Source organism: Heterocephalus glaber, unplaced genomic scaffold, assembly GCF_053883595.1.
Source record: "Heterocephalus glaber isolate CG9 unplaced genomic scaffold, H.glaber_assembly_v1.0 deba00001056, whole genome shotgun sequence".
In the NCBI taxonomy this organism is placed as follows: domain Eukaryota; kingdom Metazoa; phylum Chordata; class Mammalia; order Rodentia; family Bathyergidae; genus Heterocephalus; species Heterocephalus glaber.
Window position 1 is genome coordinate 476,346 of NW_028258182.1, and position 25,156 is coordinate 501,501.

General features: G+C 41.7%; 1 protein-coding gene across 5 annotated transcripts in view; it reads left to right on the forward strand.

The window, feature by feature from the left end:
• Arhgef28 (Rho guanine nucleotide exchange factor 28) overlaps window positions 1-25,156 on the forward strand; it is a 328,072-nt gene that overhangs the window by 267,748 nt on the left and 35,168 nt on the right. For all 5 annotated transcript variants that reach the window (XM_021251666.2, XM_004874150.4, XM_087209586.1 and 2 more), the window contains 10 exons: window positions 1,645-1,899; window positions 3,428-3,504; window positions 8,076-8,254; window positions 9,261-9,352; window positions 10,387-10,569; window positions 12,738-12,872; window positions 16,212-16,312; window positions 19,172-19,210; window positions 19,313-19,360; window positions 23,812-24,306. In XM_021251666.2, the coding sequence (XP_021107325.1) occupies window positions 1,645-1,899; window positions 3,428-3,504; window positions 8,076-8,254; window positions 9,261-9,352; window positions 10,387-10,569; window positions 12,738-12,872; window positions 16,212-16,312; window positions 19,172-19,210; window positions 19,313-19,360; window positions 23,812-24,306 (1,604 nt within the window). The remainder of the gene's footprint in view (window positions 1-1,644; window positions 1,900-3,427; window positions 3,505-8,075; window positions 8,255-9,260; window positions 9,353-10,386; window positions 10,570-12,737; window positions 12,873-16,211; window positions 16,313-19,171; window positions 19,211-19,312; window positions 19,361-23,811; window positions 24,307-25,156) is intronic.

Sequence of the window (25,156 nt, forward strand, 5' to 3'; positions counted from 1 at the left end):
TCCCAAATTCCTGGTAAGGGGCTTGGGAACCATAGAATCCCTTATGTCAGAAGCTGGAGGTGTGAGTTAAGGTTCCCTCAATGTAGTCGACGTGGTGGCCGAAAGACACTCCTCCTAAGAGCTGACCTTAGCAATGCCCAGTCACACCCAGACTTCTGCGCGACGTTGGTTCACATGACTCTTTTGTGACTGTGCTCCTCAAACCTTATTAGCCATCCCCTTCCCCTTGTTTACATGCAGACTCCAAGTAAGCACAGTGAGAGGGAGCAAGGCAAGCATTTCTGACAAGACTCCTGAAGAAGGCTGATGCTGCTCCACTTTGAGTGGCCGGGCATTGTAAGACACTGTCCAAGGACATTGTCCAAAGATGCTGAGCCTCTTCTTGGCCTTAACCCACATTACCCTGTAACTCAACTTTCATTTTCTGTACTCAGCTTTTCTAGTCATGAAATAGGCTCTTTAGAAATAAGACCCTTTTCTGGAGGGAAGCGACTTTGTGGAGGTGAGGTAAGGTAGTGAGGCAAGGTCTTTGATGAGTGGAGAGAGAGAAAGAATCTTCTTTGTAAAGATGGGTGTCAGGATGTGTTCCTTGGGGTTTTCTAATTAAAGCCTCCAAATCTGTGACAACATTTAGACCTGGAAATGTTTAGACCTTTTGGAGAACAGATCCCCATTTGTCTGGTCTGCGCTTTCTGAGAATGTATTTCTGCCGCTCTGGGCTCTGGAGAACCTCTAGTTTCCCTCTCAGTTTTTCTTTCCTTTCCTTCATGCTTTCAGTTCACATCATCTCAATCAACACCAACTAGGTGATCTTCATCAATCATCACATACAGAAAATAGCCAAATTTTCTTGCATTTGAAGTTTCAGGAGGCTGTTGCCGAAACTCCTCCATTGTTTTCTTAAGGTAATCCAGGCATGAGAGCAAGTGACCGGTATTTTAAGAACTAACAACTGGCCTATGTAAATCACTGGCTATGATTTACTCTGTTGTCATGAGCATGGCTGACTTACTTGTTTTGCAGTGTCCTGGTCCCTTGGAAATACTTCAGTTTTTTCACAATCAGAAGGGGAAAAATTAAAATGTTAATCAAATAAATGTTTTAATTATAATATGAATATATTCCTGTTTTTGCTAATGTGACTGTAACATATAGTTTTGAATATTTTCATGGAGGAAGGGATCCAGGAAGGCAGTTGAGTCTGGGGCCTCTTTAGGCCACCCCATGGCTGTGTTTCTGAGAGAGCACAGGTGTGGTCACTCAGCTGGGTCTGTTTTTGGAAAGTGTGAGAGTTACTTGGTAACCTGTGTCTAAGGAAGAAGGAAGGAAGGCCCAACTTAGTCTGTGACACCTTCCCTGATGCAGGGGAAAAGTCATACTCAGCCTTAGAACTCCAATATCTTATTGTCAATTAAGTTACATCCACTAATGAAAATCTTCTATAATAAATATTTTAATAGTTTTTCTTTGGCACGTGGGGAAGGCAAAGTGATAATATAAATTTGAATTTAATCAAACATTTTTCTTATGGGATTTCTGTTATCTGGATGATAGATTTCACTATATTTCAAAATTAAAGAAGAAATTTCTTTCTTTGCCCTCTGGCTTATTGTATGGTGTTCTTTCTTTTTTCTTTCCATGCAGAAAGAACTGAAGAACATAAAGACTTATGCAAAGCTCTTTGCTTAATTAAAGATATGATTGCAGCTGTGGATTTAAAAGTCAGCGAGTATGAGAAAAATCAAAAATGGCTTGAGATCCTGAACAAGATTGAAAACAAAACATATACAAAGCTCAAAAATGGCCACGTGTTTAGAAAGCAGGCACTGATCAGTAAAGAAAGGACACTGTTACACGAAGGCCTTGTTTATTGGAAAACTGCTACGGGTCGTTTTAAAGGTACTGTGGCTCCAGCTGAGCTAATTCTCCTCTTTTCATATACCTTATCTATTCATCAGAGGACAGGTTTGTTTGTTTTTTTTTTTAAATAAGAGGGTCAGAATTCAAACATACATAGACAAACCCTTGATTTTTCAGGTGAAAGTTTAAATTATGAAGTTCAGTAGCAAATGTGACCGGTGGTACAAATCTCTGAAGGGAGTACACTGCTCTGAGTCAGAACCTTCCCATGTATTTTTATGAATCTGCAAGTTTGCTGTCTAAATCAAAGGCACTGACAGTTCTGCTAATTGTTGGCATGGAAATATTTTTCTGGCAAGTGTGGTACGTTAAAAGCAAAGTAGTACACCTACACAGCCATGATCTGTGTGTGCCAAGCCAGCCTGGGGCTGTCAGATCATGAAAGAGAGAGGAAAACACTCTGAATGTTGTCTTTGTTTGTTGCATCACATAACACATCCACACACATGCTAGCCCTGGTGTAAGCACTTTCTTGGTGCTACTGTTCACTAAAGGGCATTAACTAGACTCTGTTAATCTGGTTAGAGTCTAAAACAGTTTATTTCAATTCTTAAGGGGTGATCATGTAGCTAGCACCTTGCCTGACTCAGGCTTTTTTAAATTGGTGACACATTAGAGTCACCCCTAGAGCTTAAAAAAATGAATCCTGCTCAAGAGTCTCTTCTCTGAGATTCTAATTTTACTGGTCATGGGATCAAGCCCAAGGCCCAGGAATGTTTTAAAGCTCCCCAGGGCAGTCTGCCTGGCAACCAGGCCTAAGAACCACAGGTCTGCTCTTCTCTTTTTCTCACACTTCATCATAATAACTTCCTTAGGTAAGCAATGAGAAGTACAAGTTACTAAATTCTAGTTCAGTGGGTCATTACCCACGAGAGGATGATCCAGTTTTGATGGAAGTTCAACTAACATTTGAAACGGATTTGCTGATCAACAGTTTTCAGTGTTTTGTTGAAAAAAATCTTAACCACAGCAGATAGATTCTAATGCACTTTGTCCATTTAGTAGAATGAGTGGTTCGGTAGCTGGGTTGGATTACACAGTGACTGGAGTGAAGATGGTTCTTATAAACAGTGTCTCAAACCTTGCTCAGATTTAGGGGGTCAGAGGAGCAGGTTTTCGTATGTGAGTTGGCATGGTAGTTGCCTGTTACACTTTTAATTAAGCATCTTTTCCCCTCAATATAAGTGTTCTGTTAGAACCTTTTAAAAACTCAAGTAGCTTCCTTTCCTTTTGAAAACTGCAGTATTCCATTTTTTCTGGAAATTGGTTATCCCTACAGTCACACACACAAACATGAACACTTACACATGGGTTTCTATTATCTCTAGCTCTATCTCTAGGTATAATAATACAGGGGATTTATAAAAGTTTCATAATTAGAACACAATGTTAGTCTTTTATTTTTATTAAATGGTCTTTAGATTTCAAGCATGAAATTTGGGTATTTAATAAAGGCATTTGAGCTGTGGTTTGCATCACTAATACTAAGAATATTTTTTCTTTGAAGATATCCTAGCTCTACTTTTAACTGATCTGCTGCTCTTTTTACAAGAAAAAGACCAGAAATACATCTTTGCAGCTGTTGTAAGTATATGGTCATACAATGCATATTTTTAATAATAGATTTAATCCAGCATTTCCTTGAAAAATTCCTGAAATTCCTATTAAAGTAAAATTGTCACTGGCAAAAACATGGGCCTATGATATTCTCATTGTTGTTAGCAGTTTCACAGCTGGTTCAGTAGTTAGCATCACCAGTGACAAAAACGTTGAAGTACTTCAAACCTGGATGAGAATAGGCACTGCCCTGAGCCCCATGGGTTTCTCTGTTGGCTGGGTGGCTATCTTAGACTTTCCTCGAGTTCCCTTTCCTCATTTGCCTCTCTCAGATTTAGCAACTAAAATGCCAATTCAGGGGCACCATTTCCAGTATCTTACCCTCTCTTTTCCTGTTGGATGGTGCCCTTGTAGCACTTACGGATCCCACTCATAACTTTCAAGATGGTGTGCTATCCAGCAAGAGAACGCCATCTTGGTCTCAGAAGAAGACTTTTATTTCTACTATAATGACTTCTGATGAGTAAGGTTGTTCACATAACACTTGTCTTTGTATTGTCTAGATTAGTCTTGTCAGCACACAATTAAACCAGCAGTAAAAACCAGTATTTTGTAATACGTGTTATGCAGTGTTTGTGTGGTCCAAAATGGCAGAGAAGGCAGATGCCATCAGTTAACTACTTGTTAGGGTGATGGAGCATCAGGCCCTGCTCCAAGACACAGTACTAATCTGTACTATAATGGTGGTTCTGTAAAGTGGAAGTGTTTATTATCCACTGAGTGATAGGCTATTTGGGTGCATAAGATGATAGCATCAATTCCAGGTGGTTGCAGAAAATTCAAAGTTTAATGAAGTTTTTGTTTTGCTGCTCAGAGAAAACAAAGAAGCACATCATCCCAGTGATAGGGTTCTAGGAGGAACAGGCTAGAGCAGCATCTCCTCTGCCTGTCCTAACTTGTCAGGTTGGCCCGAGAGGCTTCTCTATCCTTTTTGGCCACTGCCTCGTATTGGCACAGTGTCCCAAGTTGTATGAAGGTCTAAGCCTTTGTCATAGAGCTACAGTGGAGGATATCAGGAAGCCTAAACAAGTCCTCTTGCCCTTGATCTATTTGCACTGTATTTACTGCAAATTACATGAAAACTTCCTGATTTTCCCAACAGCCTTTCAATGCTGTTATCTGTGAAAAAATAGAGAAAAAAGTGAAAAGGTACGGACTATTTTGTTTAACCTGGGAGATGGTGAGGGCCAGGCTGGAAGAGAAACATTCATATCATATCTTTATAGAAACAAAGATTTGTTCCAAGCCAGAGACCTGAAAGAGAAGCAAATCCTGCTTCTTGGGTGGCATCACAAGCTAAATGACCTGCAGATTGCTCAAGAACTAGACACAATATACAGAGAACTATCTTGTTTTTTAGGACAACATAGCATATGGATTCAGATCCAGCTGTGATGCTCAACTTTCTGTATGATTTGAACTATGTATCTGTCCCTCTTATCTCTTATGACCCTTGCAGAGTTATCTGTACCACCCAGAGACCACTCTTTCCTTTAAGTGGGAGGTTAAGAATACAGTCTGCCAAGTATCAAAATGAAGGCAGCCACAGCTTCCCTCTTCTGGGCAGAATGTATTTGGTCATGGACCACAGTAAAATGTTGCAGATACGGTTTGCTGGAACATGTTAGCCAACACATAAAAGTGATATTAGGGAGCAAAAGAGAAAGCTCTATTTACCCTTAAAAAGTCAAGTGTACTATATTGTTGGATCACGTGCTCTAAGTGTATCTGATAGTAGCCCCTGTGTCATAAGTAGGGTGAGCATTGTGGGGAATTGAGGTGTTAGCTAAGGGAATATGGATATCTACATCTCTAGGTCTCACCCTAGTTTTTTTTAGAAAGTTATGTTCACACTAGGACCCATGGTGAGATTCTCCATTCTTTGTGCCCTTTAGAACAATTGCCTTTAGTAGATGCTTATCTTGCTACATGTTCTAGAAGACATAATTTGTTTTTCTTTTTTTTTATTATTACGTTTGCAGTACATGATTAAATTCATTGTGAGGAGTTGATACGTGAGCATAAAACATCTTAATTCTTCTTTTATCCCCTTTCTCTCCCCTCCTTTTTCCTCCCTCCATCTCTTGGTCCTCTTCCCTTTCATGAAAGTTCTATCATGATGACTGGAAATAGCTATAAGACAAGCATCTGGGGGTAGCAAGAGAATAGAGTCTTGTCCTTATAAGAGTTCTGTGTTTTGTTTTTAAAGAGGGCTCATCTGGAAATAGGGGGTAGGATCCAAACCTATACAATTCATAGGAAAAAGTAGATATGTTCACTAAGTCCTGGGATACTGAGTCTACAAAGAATCTTTTGAATATTAAAAAAGACAATTTAGAAATTAATTAAAAGAACAAAGCAAATGTGTAGATCTGCAAGTTCAGGTTCAAAATAGGAAGCAAACTGAAGATTTTTTTATCACAGTGGAATCACTCACTGATGGAATCAGCACAGAATGGATAGAGTGTAACAAAAAGGATATGGACAGCAGCTTCTTTCCCTCTTCCATGACAGCAGAGGTCTTCAACTTCAATTGCCAGTAGGGACTGGGCAGAAACATAAATGAGTGAACCCAGACAGTCAGTATCAGTGAGACAACAGAGGGTGAGGGGGGATTATAGTCAACCAGGAAGTCCATGTCCCAACTCAAAGAGGGCAGTGATTACTTGGCTATGTAGACAATATTTTTAAATGACAGTATGGACCCAGGATTGCCAATCTTCTTTTTTTTCCCAGGTACCCAGCAACCTAGAGATTTCTAGAAGTTTCAATCTCCCAGTTTTTAAATGTTGGCAACTTACTTTTTCAAAAATAGCTTTTTAAAGTGCTATGGCACAAACAAAACATGCAGGCCGAGTTTGGCCTTTGGGTTTCCAGTGTTCGATACCTGTCTCCAAAGCCAATGTGTTTCCTCCACTCCTGAGAATTTGAGTGCTTGCTCGCTGCTAGTGTTCATGTGTGAAGAATGTGACTAATGATGAATGTGTCTCTGGTCCCTCCTGGTTTGATCATGATGTAATGAATGCTATTTTCTACCCCTTTATTTATTCTTCACTTTTGAAAGATCTTACCGAGCCTCTCCCCTCCTCCTCCAACACTATCCAACATGTTCGAATAATTTCACTGTCTCGTATCTTAATTCAAACCCACCCTGTGTTTTACATACAGAGGCCATTGACCTTGTAAGCTGAGGAAGCTAAAGTGAAACAAGGAAAGTAGATAACAGCTTGGAGAATAGATTCATTATAGAACTGGGGCACTAATAATGCTCAGAGGACCTCCCTTCTTCAGGGGGCAGCATTCCAGAAGGCTTGCCACAAAACTGCTTTTGCTTCCCCTTTCAGAGGCACAGCCTGGAATTGGGTAGACCAGTAATCTGTCCCGTCATGATGCATATTTTTTCACATTATTCTAAGAAATATAAAGAAGGTATTCCTGGTCCATCCTGGCAGATAGCTCCAGATGTGGCACAGCTGTGCAATGCTGGGAAGACAGAAAAGCTAGCAGCAAGGAGTCAGCAGTGGGGAGCAGAGTGGCATGTTCTGGATAAAGGCGTCACTCGGTCCCTGAGGGAGAAACAAAACTGCACTCTGCAGCTGACTCTGTAAACAGTGGTGGAAGCCACAAACCAAAGCAGATTCCTCATCTTTACCCCCAACACTGCTCATTCTGCAGCCATTCTTTTGACCATTCTTTCAACTATAGCTCCATAACCGCATCAGTGTTATGAGGGTCGTCCTTATCCTTGAGTCTCCTCATTGAAGGTCCACAGAAAATAATGGTAAAAGAGATGATTTAGTCATGGTGTGGGCACCAAATTGTAGACTTTCTTCCTATTTCCCTTGGTTGAAATGCTACTAAAATCTAGTTTACATTACTGAGTGCTCACTCTGCAAGACAATGTGCTCAGTGTACAAAGATGAATTAGAAGCATTCCTGCCCACCATCTGGTTGGTGAGAAGAGACACCTACAAGTGGCTTTGTAGTTCTGCTGCTGAGGTCTGCAGGACCATAGCAGAGGTACTGGATACATCCAGAGAATTTAAGATCTTGCCTCTTCATTCTTACCTTGTGTCCTACAGTCCATCTCCTTAATTTCTGGAGTTCTGTTTCTGTTACTGAATTGAAATTGAATTACTATAAATAGCCAAACCCAATAGACTTTTTATACCCTTCATTTTCTTCAACCTCTTTGTAATATTTGATAGACTATCTTCCTGGCAAGTCTTCAAAATCCCTTCTCTCTTGACCACAGCATTTTGATACTTTTTCCTACCTCTCTGTTTTTTCTGTCTTTTAAAAAATAGTTCTTTTAAACCACTATTTTTAAGGACAAACATTCCCCTTAACCCTGTCTCTCCATCCTTTCTTCTCTCCACCCTCTCGGATGGAGATCTCAGCAATTTTTGCCGCTCTTTTGAAAAGGTCCAGAATGAAGTAACAGTTTCTGTAGCCCTGTTGCTTTCTGGGACTTTGGGTTTGGGGTAACTCACATTAGAGGGTGCTGCTTCATCTGCAAACTCTCCTCGTTTTGGTAGGATCAGAAGCCATCAGTTATTTCCCTTCAGAAGCTCATTGCTAGAGAAGTTGCTAATGAGGAGAGAGGAATGTTTCTGATCAGCGCTTCATCTGCTGGTCCTGAGATGTATGAAATCCACACCAACTCCAAGGAGGAACGGAATAACTGGATGAGGCAGATCCAGCAGGCTGTAGAAGGGTAACATTTTTTTTTTCTGCCAGGAGTCTATGGAATGGATGTGTTCAGCTGGGAAATATTCTAACCATATCTCCCCTGTGTGAAACATTGCCTCAGCCAGAGTGGTCTGCTCCCCGCCTCTGCCCCCGCCTGCCTTCGGGAGCCCCTCACCTTCGGCTCTGCCCTCCGCTCACCTCCCCGCATGCAGCGCCCTCCCCTCCCCACCGCCTGGACCTTTGGTGCAGCTCCTGCTTCCCCTGCTTTATGAAGACCTCTTCAGTCCCAGTGATCTCTTCCTTACCTGTTTAGTACCTGCTCCCTAAGGCATTTATTTGGTGCTCGCCAAACACTGCCTTGTAGCTCCTGTCTTTATGTGTATACATACACGTATGTTTATGTCATTAGATTGGAAGCTCCTTGAGAGCAGGGACTAGGCCTTATGCTTCCCTATATGCCTAGTATTGAGGAATCAATAAATGTCTAAGTCAATTCGTTCCTCATTACTTGTGCAAGGACAGTTTTTTAAAATGAGGGTGCAAGAGAGGCCGTGATCATTCTTACAGGTAATTTGATGAGTTGGATCTGGATAGTGTATAAAATTTTTCCTCCTCAACAGCATTCCACCCAGTATGGTGCCCTGCTCCCATTCCTTTAGCCCTTTCAACCTTCCTCCCTTAAGAATACAAGTGCCCAAATGTTGTAAAAAGCAAGAATTACTACCTTAGCTATTCTTAATGCCAGGATGGGTTGTGTGTGCTTGCATGTATGCATTTGTGCGCGTTTGCTGGAATATCTGAGTCACCCTGTACTGCTGACTTTGAGAGCCGTGTTTGTGTTTATTGTGGAAGATCCTTTATATACTCGGGGAGATCCCTCTCTTGGCCAGGCCAGGGGGCTGATGGTTCTCTTTATGTTGAATTTTTCACCTTTATGAATAATTCTATTACCAAGTAGCCCTGTTTTTTAATGAGCCTAAAGATACTTGGATTTAGTTTCTGTTATATCTCTCAATTACTGTCTTTTAAAGTTGCCCAGAAGAAGAAGGGGGAAGGACAAGTGAGTGTGATGAGGAGAGGCGGAAAGCTGAAGCCAGAGTGGCCAGAATTCTGCAGTGTCAAGGTACGGTGTGGACACGTCCGGCTCCCTGGCTGTGCTGTCCCCCTGGGGTTTGGGAAAGCCCTGGTGTTATGAAGGGAGGCTCATGACTGAGTGATTGCATGTACCTGAGGCCCTGCCCAGTCACCCTCCAGAGAACAGCCTGACGAGAGTTGTGGGCAGGCTGGTCACAGGAGCATGGGCATTGCTGGCTGATGGTTTAATTTAACTTTAAGTTGCAGCACTGTCTGGTCATGGTTGTATGACAAGGAGCCAGTAGGTCTGGCCATTGAATGCAAATCTGTGAAGTTAGGAAATAAGATTAGCTCGCTGGTTCCCAATTCTGGCTTGACATCAGAATCACACGGAGAGGTTGTTACTGATGCCTGGGCCCCTCACTCATCTGGATCAGAATCTGTGGGCTTCGGGGTGTAGACCTGAGTGTTTTTAACTCCCCCACATGATTCTGAGGTGCACCGAGGACTGCATGTCCCTAGAGAAGTTGCTGGTTAAGGCATCTGAGCTTTAAGAATTCTGTAACATGTTGAAATATGAGGCTGATAATCATGTAGAGATGGTCAAAGAAATTAGATGTTTAGAAACAAAAACATAAGCCAGTGTGTTTGGTTTTTAACCAAGACTAGCTGAAGCCCAAGGAGTTTCAGGCCTTTACCTTGTTTTTCCTTGTGGCCGTTCACTCATCATGGATGGGGCTACCTCAATTTTCATTCCTGAGCTGGGTGTTTAGTCTTAATAGGAAACAGCCTGCATAAACAAAGCACAGCTTTGCAAGGTTATCTGGAATTAGGGGAATGGAAAAGAAAATGAACATTCATCAAGTGTGGTGGAGGTGGGAGGGTTCCTAAATCATTTTCTAAGTGAAAGAGGCAGGATTTGAACCAGGGTCTCCTCCACCCAACCACATGTGCTTTGCCTTTAGAGCAGATGGCTTGCTGTGTAGCAGCAACTTTCTGTCATAATTTGTGATATCAATTTGTGCATATCAGTTGTGGTATTCGAATTAGTGATAACCTTCTATGGTAAATACTGTTTTTTAGAGATACTCAGTAACCAAGACCAGCAGATCTGCACGTATTTGGAGGATAAGCTGCATATCTATGCTGAACTTGGGGAACTGAGTGGCTTTGAAGATGTCCATCTAGAACCTCACCTCCTCATTAGACCTGACCCCGGAGAGCCTCCCCAGGCTGCCTCCTTGCTGGCAGCAGCACTGAAAGAAAGTGAGTTGCTTTGGAAGGGATTTGGTTTGACCACTTCAGGAAATGTTTATTAAGCACCCACCATGTGTCATGAGTTGGGGTCTCTGTGCTGAGGATGTAGCAGCACAAGATAGAGTTGTTCCTTTCCTATAACTTATGTTCTGGAAACAGCAAAATGTAAAGAAATAAACATGTCAGGTTATAGCAAGGGCTATGAAGAGATAAGCAGGACAAGGGGGGAGGGTGACAGAGCTGGAGTGGGTCTCTTCAGATAAGGTGGGCAGGGAAGGGCTCTTTGGTACAGTGATATGTAAGCAGAAGTGAAGGCAGTGAGGAGACCAAGTGGTACCCTGGAAAAGTGTTCCAGACACAGGAAACAGCAGGTGCAAAGGCCCTGAGGCCAGTGAATGCCAGGCTTGCTTGAGGAATGCAAGGAGGGTAGTGCAGAGAAAGTGAGGTTTGGGAGTGGGGAATGGCAGGAGATGAGTTAACTCCAGCTCTCAAGTTCCACGGAGCAAATAAAGGACTTCACTCTTCATCTCGAGTGAGATAGGAGCACTATGGATTTTAAATGGAAGAGGGACTCAACTTGTGTAAAAGGAACCCTCTGTGTGGAGAATGGGCCAGGCTGTAAGGAGTCAAGGCTGTAAGGTGTCAAGGCCCTAAGTGTGGGGGTGGCAGCCAAGCTCAGAAAGACCTTTGGAAACAAAAGGTTAAGGAGATGAGAGGTCATGGAAGTGGAAGGACACAGGTTAGATCTGAAAATACTGAGAAATGGGCAGGGATGAGCTTGGGCCTGGACAGAACTTGAACCAGGTGTGGGATGTGTGGGAGAGGCTGGTGAATGGCCAGACCTGCAAGTGGAGGATGACAGGGTGGGGGAGCCAGAGCTGTGATCTGATGGCCGTGGCCTCACAGGAGAAAGAGGCTAAGGGAGAGATGAGGATAATGGTCTAGAAGTGACAGTGATGACAAGATGAAGCAACCACCACCTGCGTGACCAGGGTGCAGCTGTCGGGGAGGGGCTGGTAAGTCACCTCAGACTAGCACATCTCCCCACCTGTTTATGCAGATTTGGTTTTAGGGGCGCTTTTGTGCATGTGCTGTGTCGGGGCTCCTTCCCAGCACAGCAGAGATGAACAGTTCCAAGAGTCTATGCGGCTCGCAAAACCTACAGTATTAATTGCCTGGTTGCAAAAGCTGAGCGCTGCTTTAGTGTCTCAGAGCACTTGCTGTGGGAGGGCATGGAGAAGTCACGGTCTGCTGTCTTTATTTCACAGCGGAGGAAGGTGGGGTCTTAAGAAGGGCGCAGGGATGTTTGCAGTGGGGCCGCGGACTGAACTGTTCGTTCACTGAGCATTCGTCCAGATTCACCAAGCATCTGCCGTGGGCCTTGGTGCTAAGGAGACAGCGATGTTTTTTTCATAAACTTCCCCTTCTTCCTTATCAGAAGCCTTGGCCTAGAACAGAGGCGATATCAATGAGCATTTTCTGAATTGAAGAGTTGCAAAAAGTGTTTTAGAACTGTGTGTAAGTTCCTCACGATTCTATTTATCCACACTCGAGTTGAAGCCCATTGTTGTAAACAAAGACTTGGTTTTGGTGTGGTGTCTCCTAAGCAATCGTGAGAGCTTGATTTGAACGCGGATCTCATCTTTGGAGGGTTTGATCCGGGAGGTCAAGATGAGAGCTGGGACTCCATATTATTAAAGGCAGGTTTGGAGAAATGCTCTTTTGAAGAACAGCTAATATTTCTCAGTAACAGCTTTAAAAATCCTAATGCCTGCTAGCAAATTATATTAAATGAAGTCTAGGAATTTTTTCAGCATATTAATTTACTGAAAGTTGCCTTTGAGATATTTTTATACATTGGGCTTTCACTTTTTATTGCACTAATTCCTTATTGCAAAATGATATTGAAAATGTTGGTTTCAATTGCAAATCCTCATACATTTTCTGTAAAAGGTGATGGTAAATATTTTAGGCTTCTCAAGTCCTGCTGCCTCAGGACTGCTGCCTCCTACTTGAGGTGCTCACACATTCAAGTGAGCACCATGCGAGCAACCTTTTAAAAGCGGAAAATCAACATTCAGCTCCTGGGCCATATAAAAACAAGCACAGGCCAGTGTAATTTGCCAAATAAACTTCTTTGCATCCTTTGAGTTTATTTTTGTTTTTCTGCTTCCTAGCGGAGAGTCTGCAAGTTGCCATGAAGGCCTCGCAGATGGGAGACGGAGACCGGAGTCAGTGGTCGGAGGTCAGCGGCGCAGAGTCTGTCTCCAGGGGGGAGCTGGGCGCTGGCGTCCCAGGACCGCCCCCTGCCTGTAAGTGAAGAGGCAGGCCCTGGCCGGGAGCTGGCGTGGTCACGTACAAGGGAAGCAGGGGCTCTGTCCCTATTGGGAGGAGGGTAAATGTCTTTTTTTTAAATTAGAAAGAACAGAGAAGAGCTGGGCTAGCCTTAAAGAAATACCGCATTCATATATCAATGGTGAAGTGTTTCAAGGCTAAGGACCTGGAGAGGTTGGTGGGTGTCTTGTCCCTTCCCCAAACCACTCGCTGACTCTCGATGTATGTGACGTGCTGAATACATTTTTGAAAGGGCTCTTAGACCTATTTTCTTAAACCTATTTTGGTTTCTAAAGAAGGGTTCCTGTAGTCCCTTAGAGAACAAGCCCTTAAACGTAATCATATGAGCATCAGCAGAGAAAAATATAGCTCAGAAAACTAGAATCAGTCTCCCTCCTGCCTTCCCCTGGCCTACAAGGTTTGGTTGTGTGGCCAAAGGCAAAATTGCCAAGATTTTGATATGCTTTATCATACACTTTAACGTGGGTCAAAATTTATATTAAAACGCTGGGGGTTTAGCTCAGGGGCACCGTGCCTGCCTTGCAAGCAAAAGGTCCTGAGTTTGATTCCCGGTATCAGATGGGGAAAATTATATTAAAATGCCATTCCAATATATTTTAAATACAGACTAGAGAATTGGTTCAGGTGATTTCTTGGAACCTAATTATACTGTTGTATGCACAGTTTTAGGCCATAAAGGGTTTGAAGATAGTAAAGAGCATAGTTTTCTCGAGGAGCAGTGCTAAAAGTTTACTTCCAAAAGGTCCTATATGCATATGATAAAATATCATCAGAAGCTAGGGACTGGAGGATTGTATGATTTTAGAATTTCTTTAACAATATCCCTTGGTCTATATATGGTATAGTTTTAAATTCTATATATTTCTTACAAGCACCAATAATTATTTTCCCCTCTCAAATCCTGCTTTATCTAATCTTGGGTTTCTATTTTCAGAATGTGCACATATGCTTTTCATTTCAGCACAGCCTGGATTCATCAGGGGAATCATAGTGCCCTGGGTGATTTCCCTTTACAAGAAGAACCTCATTACACCATTGAGGAAGTTCTGTCTAAAAATACCTGTAGGGCTCCATGCATTCGTCCTCACCCCAAGGACAGCTGGGCAGGCTCCGCTTGGCCCGCAGCTGCTCAGAGCTTGCAGGACCTCCCCTCCTTCCCTCCCTCCCTCAGGCTGGCCAGCCAGTCTTCTGTCTGCATCCACATCTCCTGTTATTTGGGACAGCTCTAAGGGCTGCTCATGGAGTTTGCTAGAACCAGAATGGTTCCATATCATGGTGCAGGTAGAGGAGCTACAAGGGCAAGTGGTAGGGTCCTGTCTCCCCAAAGGCCTCTCCATTATGGGCTGGATTGGAACACAGTGCCAGAAGAGCCTGATTCTCTTTATAAAGGTGCAAAGGGGGCACAAGATTGTTCCTAAAGGAAGGCCTGTAACTGAATGGGTCTGTTTTGCGATTGGCTTTAAGAGATGGGCCCTTCTTGGTGAAACCCAAGTCAGACTGAGTTTGTAAGTGAAGCAGAGCCCTGTCCTCAGTCCTCAGTGCACTTAATCGTGGGGACGAGTACAGTGTAGCTTTGTGAAGTTTGGTCTGCTGGAGACCCTCTTACCTGCTCTGGAATGGACCATGGGGAGAGAGAACTTGACTCAGTTTCTTCTGCCTTCATGTGGTGCATCACTGGCTTCTGCTCATCCCTGATTGTCCTCGTTTCTATGAGGCATGGGAGAAGAGGAAGGGAGTGGCCAATGATGGGGTAATGCTTTTGGCATCTCTTTAAGAGTTAGGAATAGTACCCAAAAGTGGAGCTACTTTTTAAGTGCAGAAAAATTTCTATAAAATGTACCTTCATTATTGGTGAGCAGCTTGCGCACAATGAACTTGACTCTTAGCTGATATCATTTGAAGCAGTTTCTGCCTCAGCAAGAAAACTGTTTTAGAAGAGATCTTCAGAGTCCTAGACAACTCTTATTTTCCAAAGATCTAAGTATTTCTGTTAATTTAAACAAAGAGAAAAACCATTTCCTTCATTAGAAATAAAGTTTCAAGGGCTGGGGATTTGGCTCAGTGGTGCTGCCCCTGCCTCACAAGCAGCTGGGAGGTGTTGAGATGTTTGCCGCTCCCTGCTTCTCCATGGCTCTCCTGTTGCCGCAGGTGTTGTGCAGCTGGGTAGGAAGATCTCGTCTCCATGTTCCCTTCATAGCCCTGCTTTGTACAGGGCTGTAAATACCCCAAGGAAGAGATGTCTGGGGCTCCGAGCCATCAGGGTGGCCAGGTCTGCCCAGGAACGTGAGCCCCACCCTGGTGGCAGGGTGTGTCTGGGCTCCTGTTTTTATAAAATGTAAAATAAAATAGTAAATCATGCAAAAAAAAGGGTCCTGAGTTCAGTCCCCCCCCAAAAAAGGAAATAAAGTTTCAAGATGACACCAAATAAGAAAGTTTATAAATGTATAAAGTGAATATCGTTCTCAGCAGGGTCCTGATTAGTGTGAAAGAGCCGTGAGAAGTCCAGTTTTCCTCAGTGCAAGGTGGCATACTGTAAACTTCCACTGAGTTCACATGGGTAAATCAGTCAGTTCCTGCCAACAGAGATCTAATGGATGAAGTGAAATTTGTATTTGGTACTTAAAGATATTTCTGGACTCATTTCTGTGTTTTCATAGTTTAAATATGCAGTATTTACAGAACTTATGAATATGTAGCATACGTAAGAAATGTGAGAAAAAGACACAGTGAAATGATGAGACAGTGAGTGGGTTCTCAGTCTGTGTGACCGGAGCCATAAAGTCTTAGCCACTTGCAGCTTCTTTGGAACGATGTCTCCCTCCTGCCTTCCCCTAAGCCTGGTCACCGGCCGCTCCTCTCACCCTGGCCGTGGGGGAGCCTGGCACAGACCTGGTCTGCCAATGAGCCCTGCTTTCGCTCAGCCTCAGCCATGCCTGTTTTGGCATCACCCTCCCATGAGGCTCTTTCCTGTAAGTGGGAGTGAGATGGAGAATCTACCCCCTGTATACTGCAAACAGTACATGAAGGTGTGAGTACAAGAAAGAAGCAAATACAGAGGCTGGGTCTTGGTTTATGCTGTTTCTTGGTTTGGGATCTGTTAGTGTGTAAGCTCCATGTGGGCAGGGACGGTGGACCTGATGCTTCTTAACGCCTCATACGTGGATGTTCAGTGTGTACTACTGATGATGTTTCTTATTTCCAAGTGTGTGTCTGTCAGCTGTGTACAGAGGGACCCCGCTGGCTGGCTGACTTGTGATGTTGTCCTTTTTGTTTCTGTCTTAATGGTGTGCTTCCAGCACCAGTAACAGAAGGGACAGAAGGAAGAGGCTGTTGGGATATGGATCCTGGGACCCAGGGTGTGGTAACCAACTTGGCAGTCTCTGATGCAGGGGAGAAGGTATTGTTAACCATTTGTTAGTGAACATCACTGGTTTCTTTGTATAATAAAATAGCCCTAGGTCCTGCTTTATCAATGACAGTGCGTGGAATGAAAGTGCTTTTCTGAATTGTTCTTGATTAATTTTAATATTCACATTTAAACTTTTTAACATTTCTTCTTTAAATGTTCTTGTTCTTCCTATATGGTGCAGGTGTAAACAAAGAAACAATTGGAAAGTTATTAAAAAAGAGGTTGAAAACTCTTACATGTACATGTTTGTTTGTGCTCTCTGGCTTCTGGGCTCTACTTTCCACACTGCACATCTTTACTCTTCACCCTGCCTGCCTGGTACCTCTACTGAGAGGAGCCCTGGGCATCTGGGCATCGGATCCTTACAATTACAGAGCCACGTGGCACTAACATAGCTGAAATTGTTTTAGCTTTGAGATATCGTTGCTCTTTTTCCTTCCTCGACCTTCTACCCTTTTTCAATTGTTTTCCTATTACCACTCACATTTTTATTGCTTTTTGTATATTTTTAATTCATGAAACCAACTTTTGCTTTCAAAAATGATTTTGTTCCAAATGATACTTCTTTTTCAACATACCGTATGCATAGCTTATATTTCCTTTAAAAATTAAATGCCTATAATTTCCTACTAACTTCAACTGAAATCATCAAGTGTCATAAATAGGGAAAGAATAAAACTATGATTCTGGGAGGTGGCAAGTCATATATATATATATATATATATATATATATATATATATATGGTGGTGAAACATATATCAGATCTTCTCTTATAGATGTAACATACTTTGCATATTATATTTTTTGGTAAATATTACATATAACAGAGAAACCAAGTCCAAGGATTTAAAAAAATCCATGGAACAGACTGCTGTCATTTGGTGTTCTTTTCCAAACTTCATAGGCTAAAAAATAAATGAATGTGGGAGTGCAGTATTTTACCCTGCTTATTTCAGTTGTAAGATTTCTAGCTTATTTGTCTTATACTCTTCCTGCTTTTCATCTTTTTAAAATTCAGACTTCACTTTTAAGTCTGAAGTTGGTAGTTTTCAACTTCTTTGGGAAAGAAAGCAAGTAAGTGAGTTGCTCAGTAATAGTTTCATCTTGGATGGAAAGCTGTGGTAGACCCAACCCCCAGTTCAGTCACAGATGGATATATGAGATGAAATGTCCAGGTTCCTCTTTTAATCAACCTGTCTGGAAAACTTGGTCCTTACTTAGTAAAACATTTTGAGAAACTGAATAAACTGAGATATAGGAAAAGAGCACTTGAAATCAAATTTTTAAAAAGTGTACCATAGATATTTGCCATTAGCTCCCTTATTAGGTTAAGACTAAAGCAAATTTCTGAAATTGAAGAAACATTAAATCTGTAACCCAAACATCAGAAATCCTGTGTAAAACACCAGCTGCAGTTACATAATTAGACCACCAGGTGGCAGACCAACTCCATTTAAAAACAGCATGTGCTCCCTGCCTTGTATTAAACCTACTGGTTCCTGGTACAAATAACTACATGTAGCACAATCCAACTCATTTCTACATGTCTAATTTTTATGGAGTAAAAATTAATACCATATGGTCTCGCCGCCAATGCAAACATATATGGACAGGCAAGGACAGAATCAGAAGAAAACTGAGCACTCCAAAAACTCACTACAGGACAAGGATTCTTAGTCCTGGTGTCTTCCACAGGGTTGGACACAGATCTAATGCTTTAAACTTTATCTCCTTTTTCAGCCTTTGTCCTTTATCCTGGGGACTTCTTAGGAATGAAATATTTAATTGTGGCACAAGAGGGAAGATGAAATCTAGGTAGCTCATTATCAGCCTGAACTAGTTGCATTTAGCTTAAGTTGAAAGTTACCTGAGAACATTACCATGGCTGACTGCTTTTTACAGTTTAAAATGAGATCTGCTCAGACAAAGGCAAGCAGCATCACCAAGGGTATGGTCTTGGAGGACTAGGAATGTGATGATGTCCCATAGCACAAAGTGTGGAGTTTACTGTGGGTGATCAGTACTTACTTACTGGATGGAGTGCTACCAGGTCCAGACCCTTATTCATTTGTTAAGTGTCCATTACATCCCAGGCATCACTTAGTTTTGCAGATACGGTATTGAATAAATAGGTAGTCTCGCTCCTCATTAGCTTACATCAGAGTGAGAGAAGACACAATAAATGACTAAACAAATGTTTAATTCAATTCTGGAAACTGGAAATCTTCAGAATCCACACGTTCCCTTAATATGTGCCATGAGAGAGACAAAATGCTAAGGACAGACCCATCCTTAGCAGATGGACCCTGCAGCCTCATTTGTGGGCTTTGCACTGGTCCGTGAACTCCAATTGCAGTAGGATTGGAGGAGTCCAAGCTCAGTGTCCCCTGTGCACTGTTTCTGGGTTCATCTCTTTTCTCAGTCACTAGCTAGTTGGTCATCATAAATCCCAAAGGTTGAGACAGGGAGCTCGAGGCCTGGCATGATGTCCCCTAGCCTCCAAATCAAGCCTCCAGGATGCAAGATATCAGCCTGGCTGGGGAGGCGCCACCACCTGGGCACATCCAGCTTCCTTAGAGTGTGCACATCTCCCTTGCTGTCCCCCCTGGTGTGAAGGGGGCTCCTACAGCCTCCCTGCATTGCTCACCCCAGGTTTTCCTGAGGGCAGCACTCCCTGTCAAGTGGGTGTTGAACCCTACAGGGGCCTCTTCCAGAGAGGAGACAGAGTCACTGTGGATGAGGTCATCGAGTTTAGAGAGAGTGAGGATGGTATGTTGGGAGCAGTACAGTGTAGCTTTGCAAAAGTAGAGTGGCTATTCATTTCCTTCTGCTTTTGTGTATTGTAGGTGGACTGTAGAAGTTTTCCAGGTTCTTCACAATCAGAGGTGAGCGATGCTTGCTTCACATATATCACCGTCCTCCTTTCTCAATTTGTGGCAAATGAGAGCTTTTTAAAAAACATTGACCCATGTAATCTTATTTTTCAGATTATACAAGCTATACAGAATTTAACTCGTCTCTTATATAGCCTGCAGGTAATGACTCTCCTCTAATCTTTGGCCTTGTGAATGTTTTTCCTCATGCCGTTCACTTGGATGATTCCCAGACTTTAAAAATTAGAATATTTGAGAGGTAGTGAGTGATCTTATAAGAATGCCAGTCCCCAAAGTGTAATTCCACCAGATGAGTTGAACTTCACCTGGATTTGTAATCACAGGGCAATACCGCTATGGTATTTTCTTTACACCTTTCTTCTCAGAAACCATAAAGCAGTTCATGTCTTTCAAAAGTAGTGATGATTATGCTCTGGCTTTACGTTCACAGTGAAACTCTCAGGTGAGTATAGCGCGGCTTCATGTTTTCTGGTGAAAACTTAAATTCACACCCACACTGTTTTCATTTCCATATGTGGCCTTAGGCCTTAAGAGCAGTTGAGGCCTTCCTGCTTCTGTGCGTTTAGCACCCTGCATTTCTTGTGTCCCCTCTCTGTGGGGGCCCTATGCTGAGGGCTGAGCCCACAAAAACAAATGGCCCCAGAGCCTGGCCTTGAGTGGCTTTTTATCTCTCAAGGAAAATGTCACCAGCTGTTATTCTATAAGCATGATTTTTTTTGGTACTGGGGATCGAACTCGGGACCTTGCACTTGCGAGGCAGGCAGTGGAACCACTGAGCTAAATCCCCAACCGTATAAGCATGATTTTTAATGAATATATCATATTCAAGTCCATGGAATTTGTCAAATCCCTTATTCCTTACACTCTTGTATTATTAATAACACAAAATATGGACAGTCTTGTATCCTTTTGACTCTAAGTGTTTATCCTTTTGACCTCATTTAAATGTTTCCTAGGCTAAATTACTAGAATTGTATTTTTAAGATGTTTAATGAACACTGCAAAAATAATCAAATTAAACTTCTTTCTCCTCACTTTGAAAATAGATCAAGATATGATTATTTTAATTTATACTTTGATTACTAGTGAGACTAAACTCTCTTCTCTCATTGGTCTATCATTTATTCATATTGCATATTTTATACCTTTTGAATATTAAGAGAAAATGAAGTCTTAAGTTTTCACCAGCAAATGTAAAGTTGTGCAGCACTCTGTTTTCTTATTTCTCCTTCAACTGTACCAAAACTTTTGTGTCTGATATTCTCTTCATCATATGCCTATTCTTGTTTTATGACCACTGTCCTAAGTATTAAAACTTTGGATGATGTTGGAATATATGACAGTGTAGTCTCCATCTATTATTTGTCTATGTATTTACATATTCTTTTACAAGAGCTTTTGAATCAATTTGTCAAATTTCTTACCTCTTACCAAATAAAATGAAATACCAATAAAAATGAAACTTTATTATAATTATGAGCTAAATTAGAGACAATTGGCACTGTTGCCATAGTCAGTTCTCCTACCTAAGAATATGGATCAGCGATCTCTTATTTTATGTTTTTCCAGAAAGATTTATAATTGCCTTTGTACAGGTAATATGTACATTTGCATGTATAACTTCCCCAATGGTTATTGCTTACATAAAGAAAGGTAATAGTTTTTATATATTTCTTTTGTAGCTGGCCAACTCATTAACCTTCATTTTTTATTTTAATAGTTTTTTCATTGATTCTTTGGAGTATTCCAGTTGGAAAATAAAAATTGGAAAGTGATGGTATTATGGCTATTCTTCAATAATTATATCAATTTCTCTTTCTTGGTTTATTGCTCGAGCAAGAACTTCTGAAAATGTGGTAACAGTGGTAATGGCAAGTTCCTTGTCTTGTTTCCAGTTTCATGGGAATGTCTTTGGTGTCTATCTTCAGATTTGCTGGTCTGAGGTAGATGTTCTTAAAGATAAATTTATCATGTAAAACAAATATGCTTTGTCAAGATAGGAGGGATGCATGAAGTTGGAGCACAATCCATTAACTCTTGGAGGTTGAAAACATTGAGCATCCTGGCTTTTGTTGCCTGATGAAAATACTTACAAGATCACCTCTCTTTTTCAGCCCTGAAGGTGACTCTGTGAGAATTAGAGTTTCACAAAAGTCCAGTGACCTAAATGACCTAATTTTTGCAACACATTAGGATGAAGCCACATGAGAAATATCAAAGCCTCTAGTGGATTCTATTAACCAAAGCTTTTGAGCTGGTCTGAGGATTTGGGCTCTGGAAGATATCTGTTCACAGCAATCATCTCTTTATAAGTGGAGTCTTTTATGCATGCTTGAAGTTTTCACATAAGCATGTCAGAATTAGATGAAAATGGAATTGGATCCCTGTGGTAGGAGAGGAGAATGAGAGAAGAAATATAGACAAGGCAAAAAGGAAAAGACAGGGCTGGGCATTTAGCTCAGTGGTTCTGCTGCCTGCCTTGCAAGCACAAGGACCCGAGTTTGATCCCCGGTACCAAAAAAAAACAAAAAAAAAAAAAATGGAAAAGACACAGAAACACACTAGCAAAATAAAGTGAAAAGAAGATGAATTGGCAAGTTCTTAAAAAGTGCGATTCTCTGTTCTAAATATAAATGTAAACTTTAAGCATGGAAATGAATATCCAATCTTCAGATTCTACCTCTCTACCATGGAATATTCTAGAATGATCTTATTCCAAATGTTAAGTAGGCATGAAGAATTCTTCATGGTTACAGTGAATTATTCTAATTATCTTTACATGAGAGTTATCACTGCCTGTGTAGTTTTGACATGTAAAATTTGAATTTTTGTTTGTTTCACCAAACTGTTGCCCTTAGGGTTTATTGGAATTAGTAACAGTGTACATATAGTCTACCATATGCTCTGCCAGGTCAGCAGAATCCTGAGTGGTTTATTATTTATTATGTGTTAATTATTTCATATTTAGAAAGCACAGTAATTAGTACCTGTTGTCGACGATAATCACTGTACTTTATAACAACTTCTATAAATCATAAATCAAATATTCAAGTGAGGCTGGATGTTTGAAATTAATTTTCAAATTCAAAAAATATGAATTTTATTTCCAAAGACCCCAGTAAATATTTTTAAGCCTTATCTGAAATCATGTAGGAATTTAACTTTCAAAAGTATGCTAAACTACTGATCTAACAAAGAATTGGTAGTCAAATCCATATCTTTTCAACCTCTGTTACATGGACAGCATAAAAATTTCTTAGCAAGAAAAAAATGTGAATTTATTTCTAGGAGAGTAGTGATTTCTCATTCTGAGTCAAAGGGGACACACACACCCACTATTTGTCCATTTTTCGTTTGTCTCTTCCATACTTCTTTCCACTTTAAGTGGGAACTTTTAAAATTAAAAAGCTTCCAAGCATGTTCTAGGAGATTTTTTGTTTGTTTGTTTGTTTGTTTGTTTAGTGGCATCTTTCCAAATCTTGGCAATTATTTCCTGTGATGTTGCCAACTTTTCATAAGCAGATACTGTAACTTAAAATGTTTTTTAATCTGTTTGGTAATGTCCCCTGAGATTTAGAGTATCTATTTTCCCTTAATCATTCCAGCCTCCTGTTAGCAATCTGTTAAACAAATGAATTTCAGCTTAGTTTTTGATGCATGGCCTTCCTGCTATAAATTCAAAGACAGCAAAGAGGACAGCTTTAGCCACTTATGCATCTCTTAAAAATAACATTCACTGCTATTCTCTGACATTGTGTTATAAAAAGATCATTTACCAAAAGTCTCCAAATAGTTGACTTATTTTTATTATTTTTAAATTTTTATTTCATGAAAGCAACATTTGTAACTCCAGTAATGTCTCATTGGGATATCATTAGGTTTATATTGATCCTTAAATTCCCATGAATTATTGACTGGGGAGACTTCAGGAAGAGAATGAGATAAGGAACAAGAATACAGAGTCTTGTGATTCTATGTTCTGAGTTCTTACTCAGGATCTACTTAAATATTAATCAACAGCCAGCAACCAGTAGTTTCATGTCCAAGAGATAAGTACAATCAGCCTTCTGTAGACTCAGATCCTGTATCCTCTAATTCAACCAAATCTGGATAGAAAAAAATTCAGAAAGTTCCAAAAAAGCAAAACTTGACTTGCCATTTTTCCAAGTACTACACCGAATCTTTGTGAATGAAGTGATACATAGGCAGTGTCTTGGGTCATATTTGTAATCTAGAGATGCTTTAAAGTGTCTGAGAGGATATGTGCTGGATATATGAACATAGTCATATTATGTAAGGAGCTTAGCATCCTTGGATTTTGGTATCCATGAGAAGCTGGAAGCAACCTTTCAGGTACTGAGAATAGTGGATTGATATTTCTTCTCTATATAAATTTCTAGGTCCTACCACTATGAAAAACAGACAAGCCTACTTGAAATGCTGAAGTCTGTCTTTGGATGTTTCTTGGAAAAAGGGCAGAATGTTAAGAGAAAACAATTGTGTCGTGCATTTTGTGTTTCGAAGCACTTCCCACCCAAAGGGGACCCAGTAGGACGCCTGTGTTCATTCCTTTGTCCTCCTCTGCCCCACAGGCTGCCTTGACCATCCAGGATAGCCACATCGAGATCCACAAGCTGGTCCTCCAGCAGCAGGAGACCCTGGTCCCTGGCCACTCTTTCCTGGGTGGGCCCTTGCAGGACCAGGACAGGTCCCGCACCCTGGAGAAGCAGCGAGAAGAGCTGGCCGACGTCCACAAGCTCCAGCACCAGCTGCAGCAGGAACAGAGGCGCTGGCTACGCACCTGTGCCCAGCAGCAGTGTGAGCAGGAGGCCAGGGAGAGCTGGCTGCAGGCACGGGAGCAGGAGTGCCAGTCACAGGAGGAGCTGCTGCTGAGGAACCGCAGCGAGCTGGACCACCAGCTGCAGGAGTACCAGCAGAACCTGGAGCGGCTGAGAGAGGGGCAGCGCCGGGTGGAGCAGGAGAAGGAGAGGATGCGCACGCAGCAGGGCCTGCTGGGCCCCTCGAGGCACACCCGGCAGAGGAGCCTCCCCGCAGCCTTTCCGCCCTTCCTTTCTGGGAGCAAGGAGGTAGGCTCTTCCCTGCGTCACTGGAGGCTTAGCAAACATCTGAGGCAGGTCCTATGGGAGCTCCCAAGGCGGTCTTAATTTGTAGGCAGTCAAAGCTGGGTACTTTCAGAAATGATGCCTGAACATCTTGACCTAAAATATGGAAAATTTAAAAGCCTAGGTCCTAATGGGTCATTGTACTCTGAGACACCTTAACCTAAAGAGGGAATGTGGACCGAGCTGTTCCAGAAAAATCAAGGTGGTTTGGTCCTGGAGGACAGTGATTGCAAGCAGGGTGTGTCTCCTATATTTTAGGGACCTTCTATATATGATCTGCTCTTATTGATAAAGAAAACGCCCATATTCAATGATACATGTACCTTTTAGCAGATGAATCAGCTGATAATGTATACTGTAAGTACTGAAGAGAGCAGACATGACACTGCTGTGTTAGGACAAGGCAGTTCTCTCTTTGTGAACTGGATATTGTAAATTCAAAATGCATTCGCTAATAATAGTCATGAGTTGTGTTGATTGATGACCAAATAAGATAAAACCTTACAGAGAATTCTGTGTCCCCTTTGCATCCCCTCCAACCATGTTGCCCACTCCATTTGTCCCAAGAGCTTATTTTTCTACATTCTGTGCATTGCGTGTGTGCTTTTTATTGGTAGTGCATAAAGTTGTAAAAATTAATAAGCTCCTAAGAAAGAACTTTGTTGCATTGTTTCCTTTTACGTTCACTAAATACATTTGGTACAAATTCCTCTCATTTATGTGGGTATATTTTCAACTTTTTTATTTAGCAAAAGTAGACATGATGCTTTCTCTGATTTAATGTGAAACTCTTCAGTGGCAGAGAACACTACTT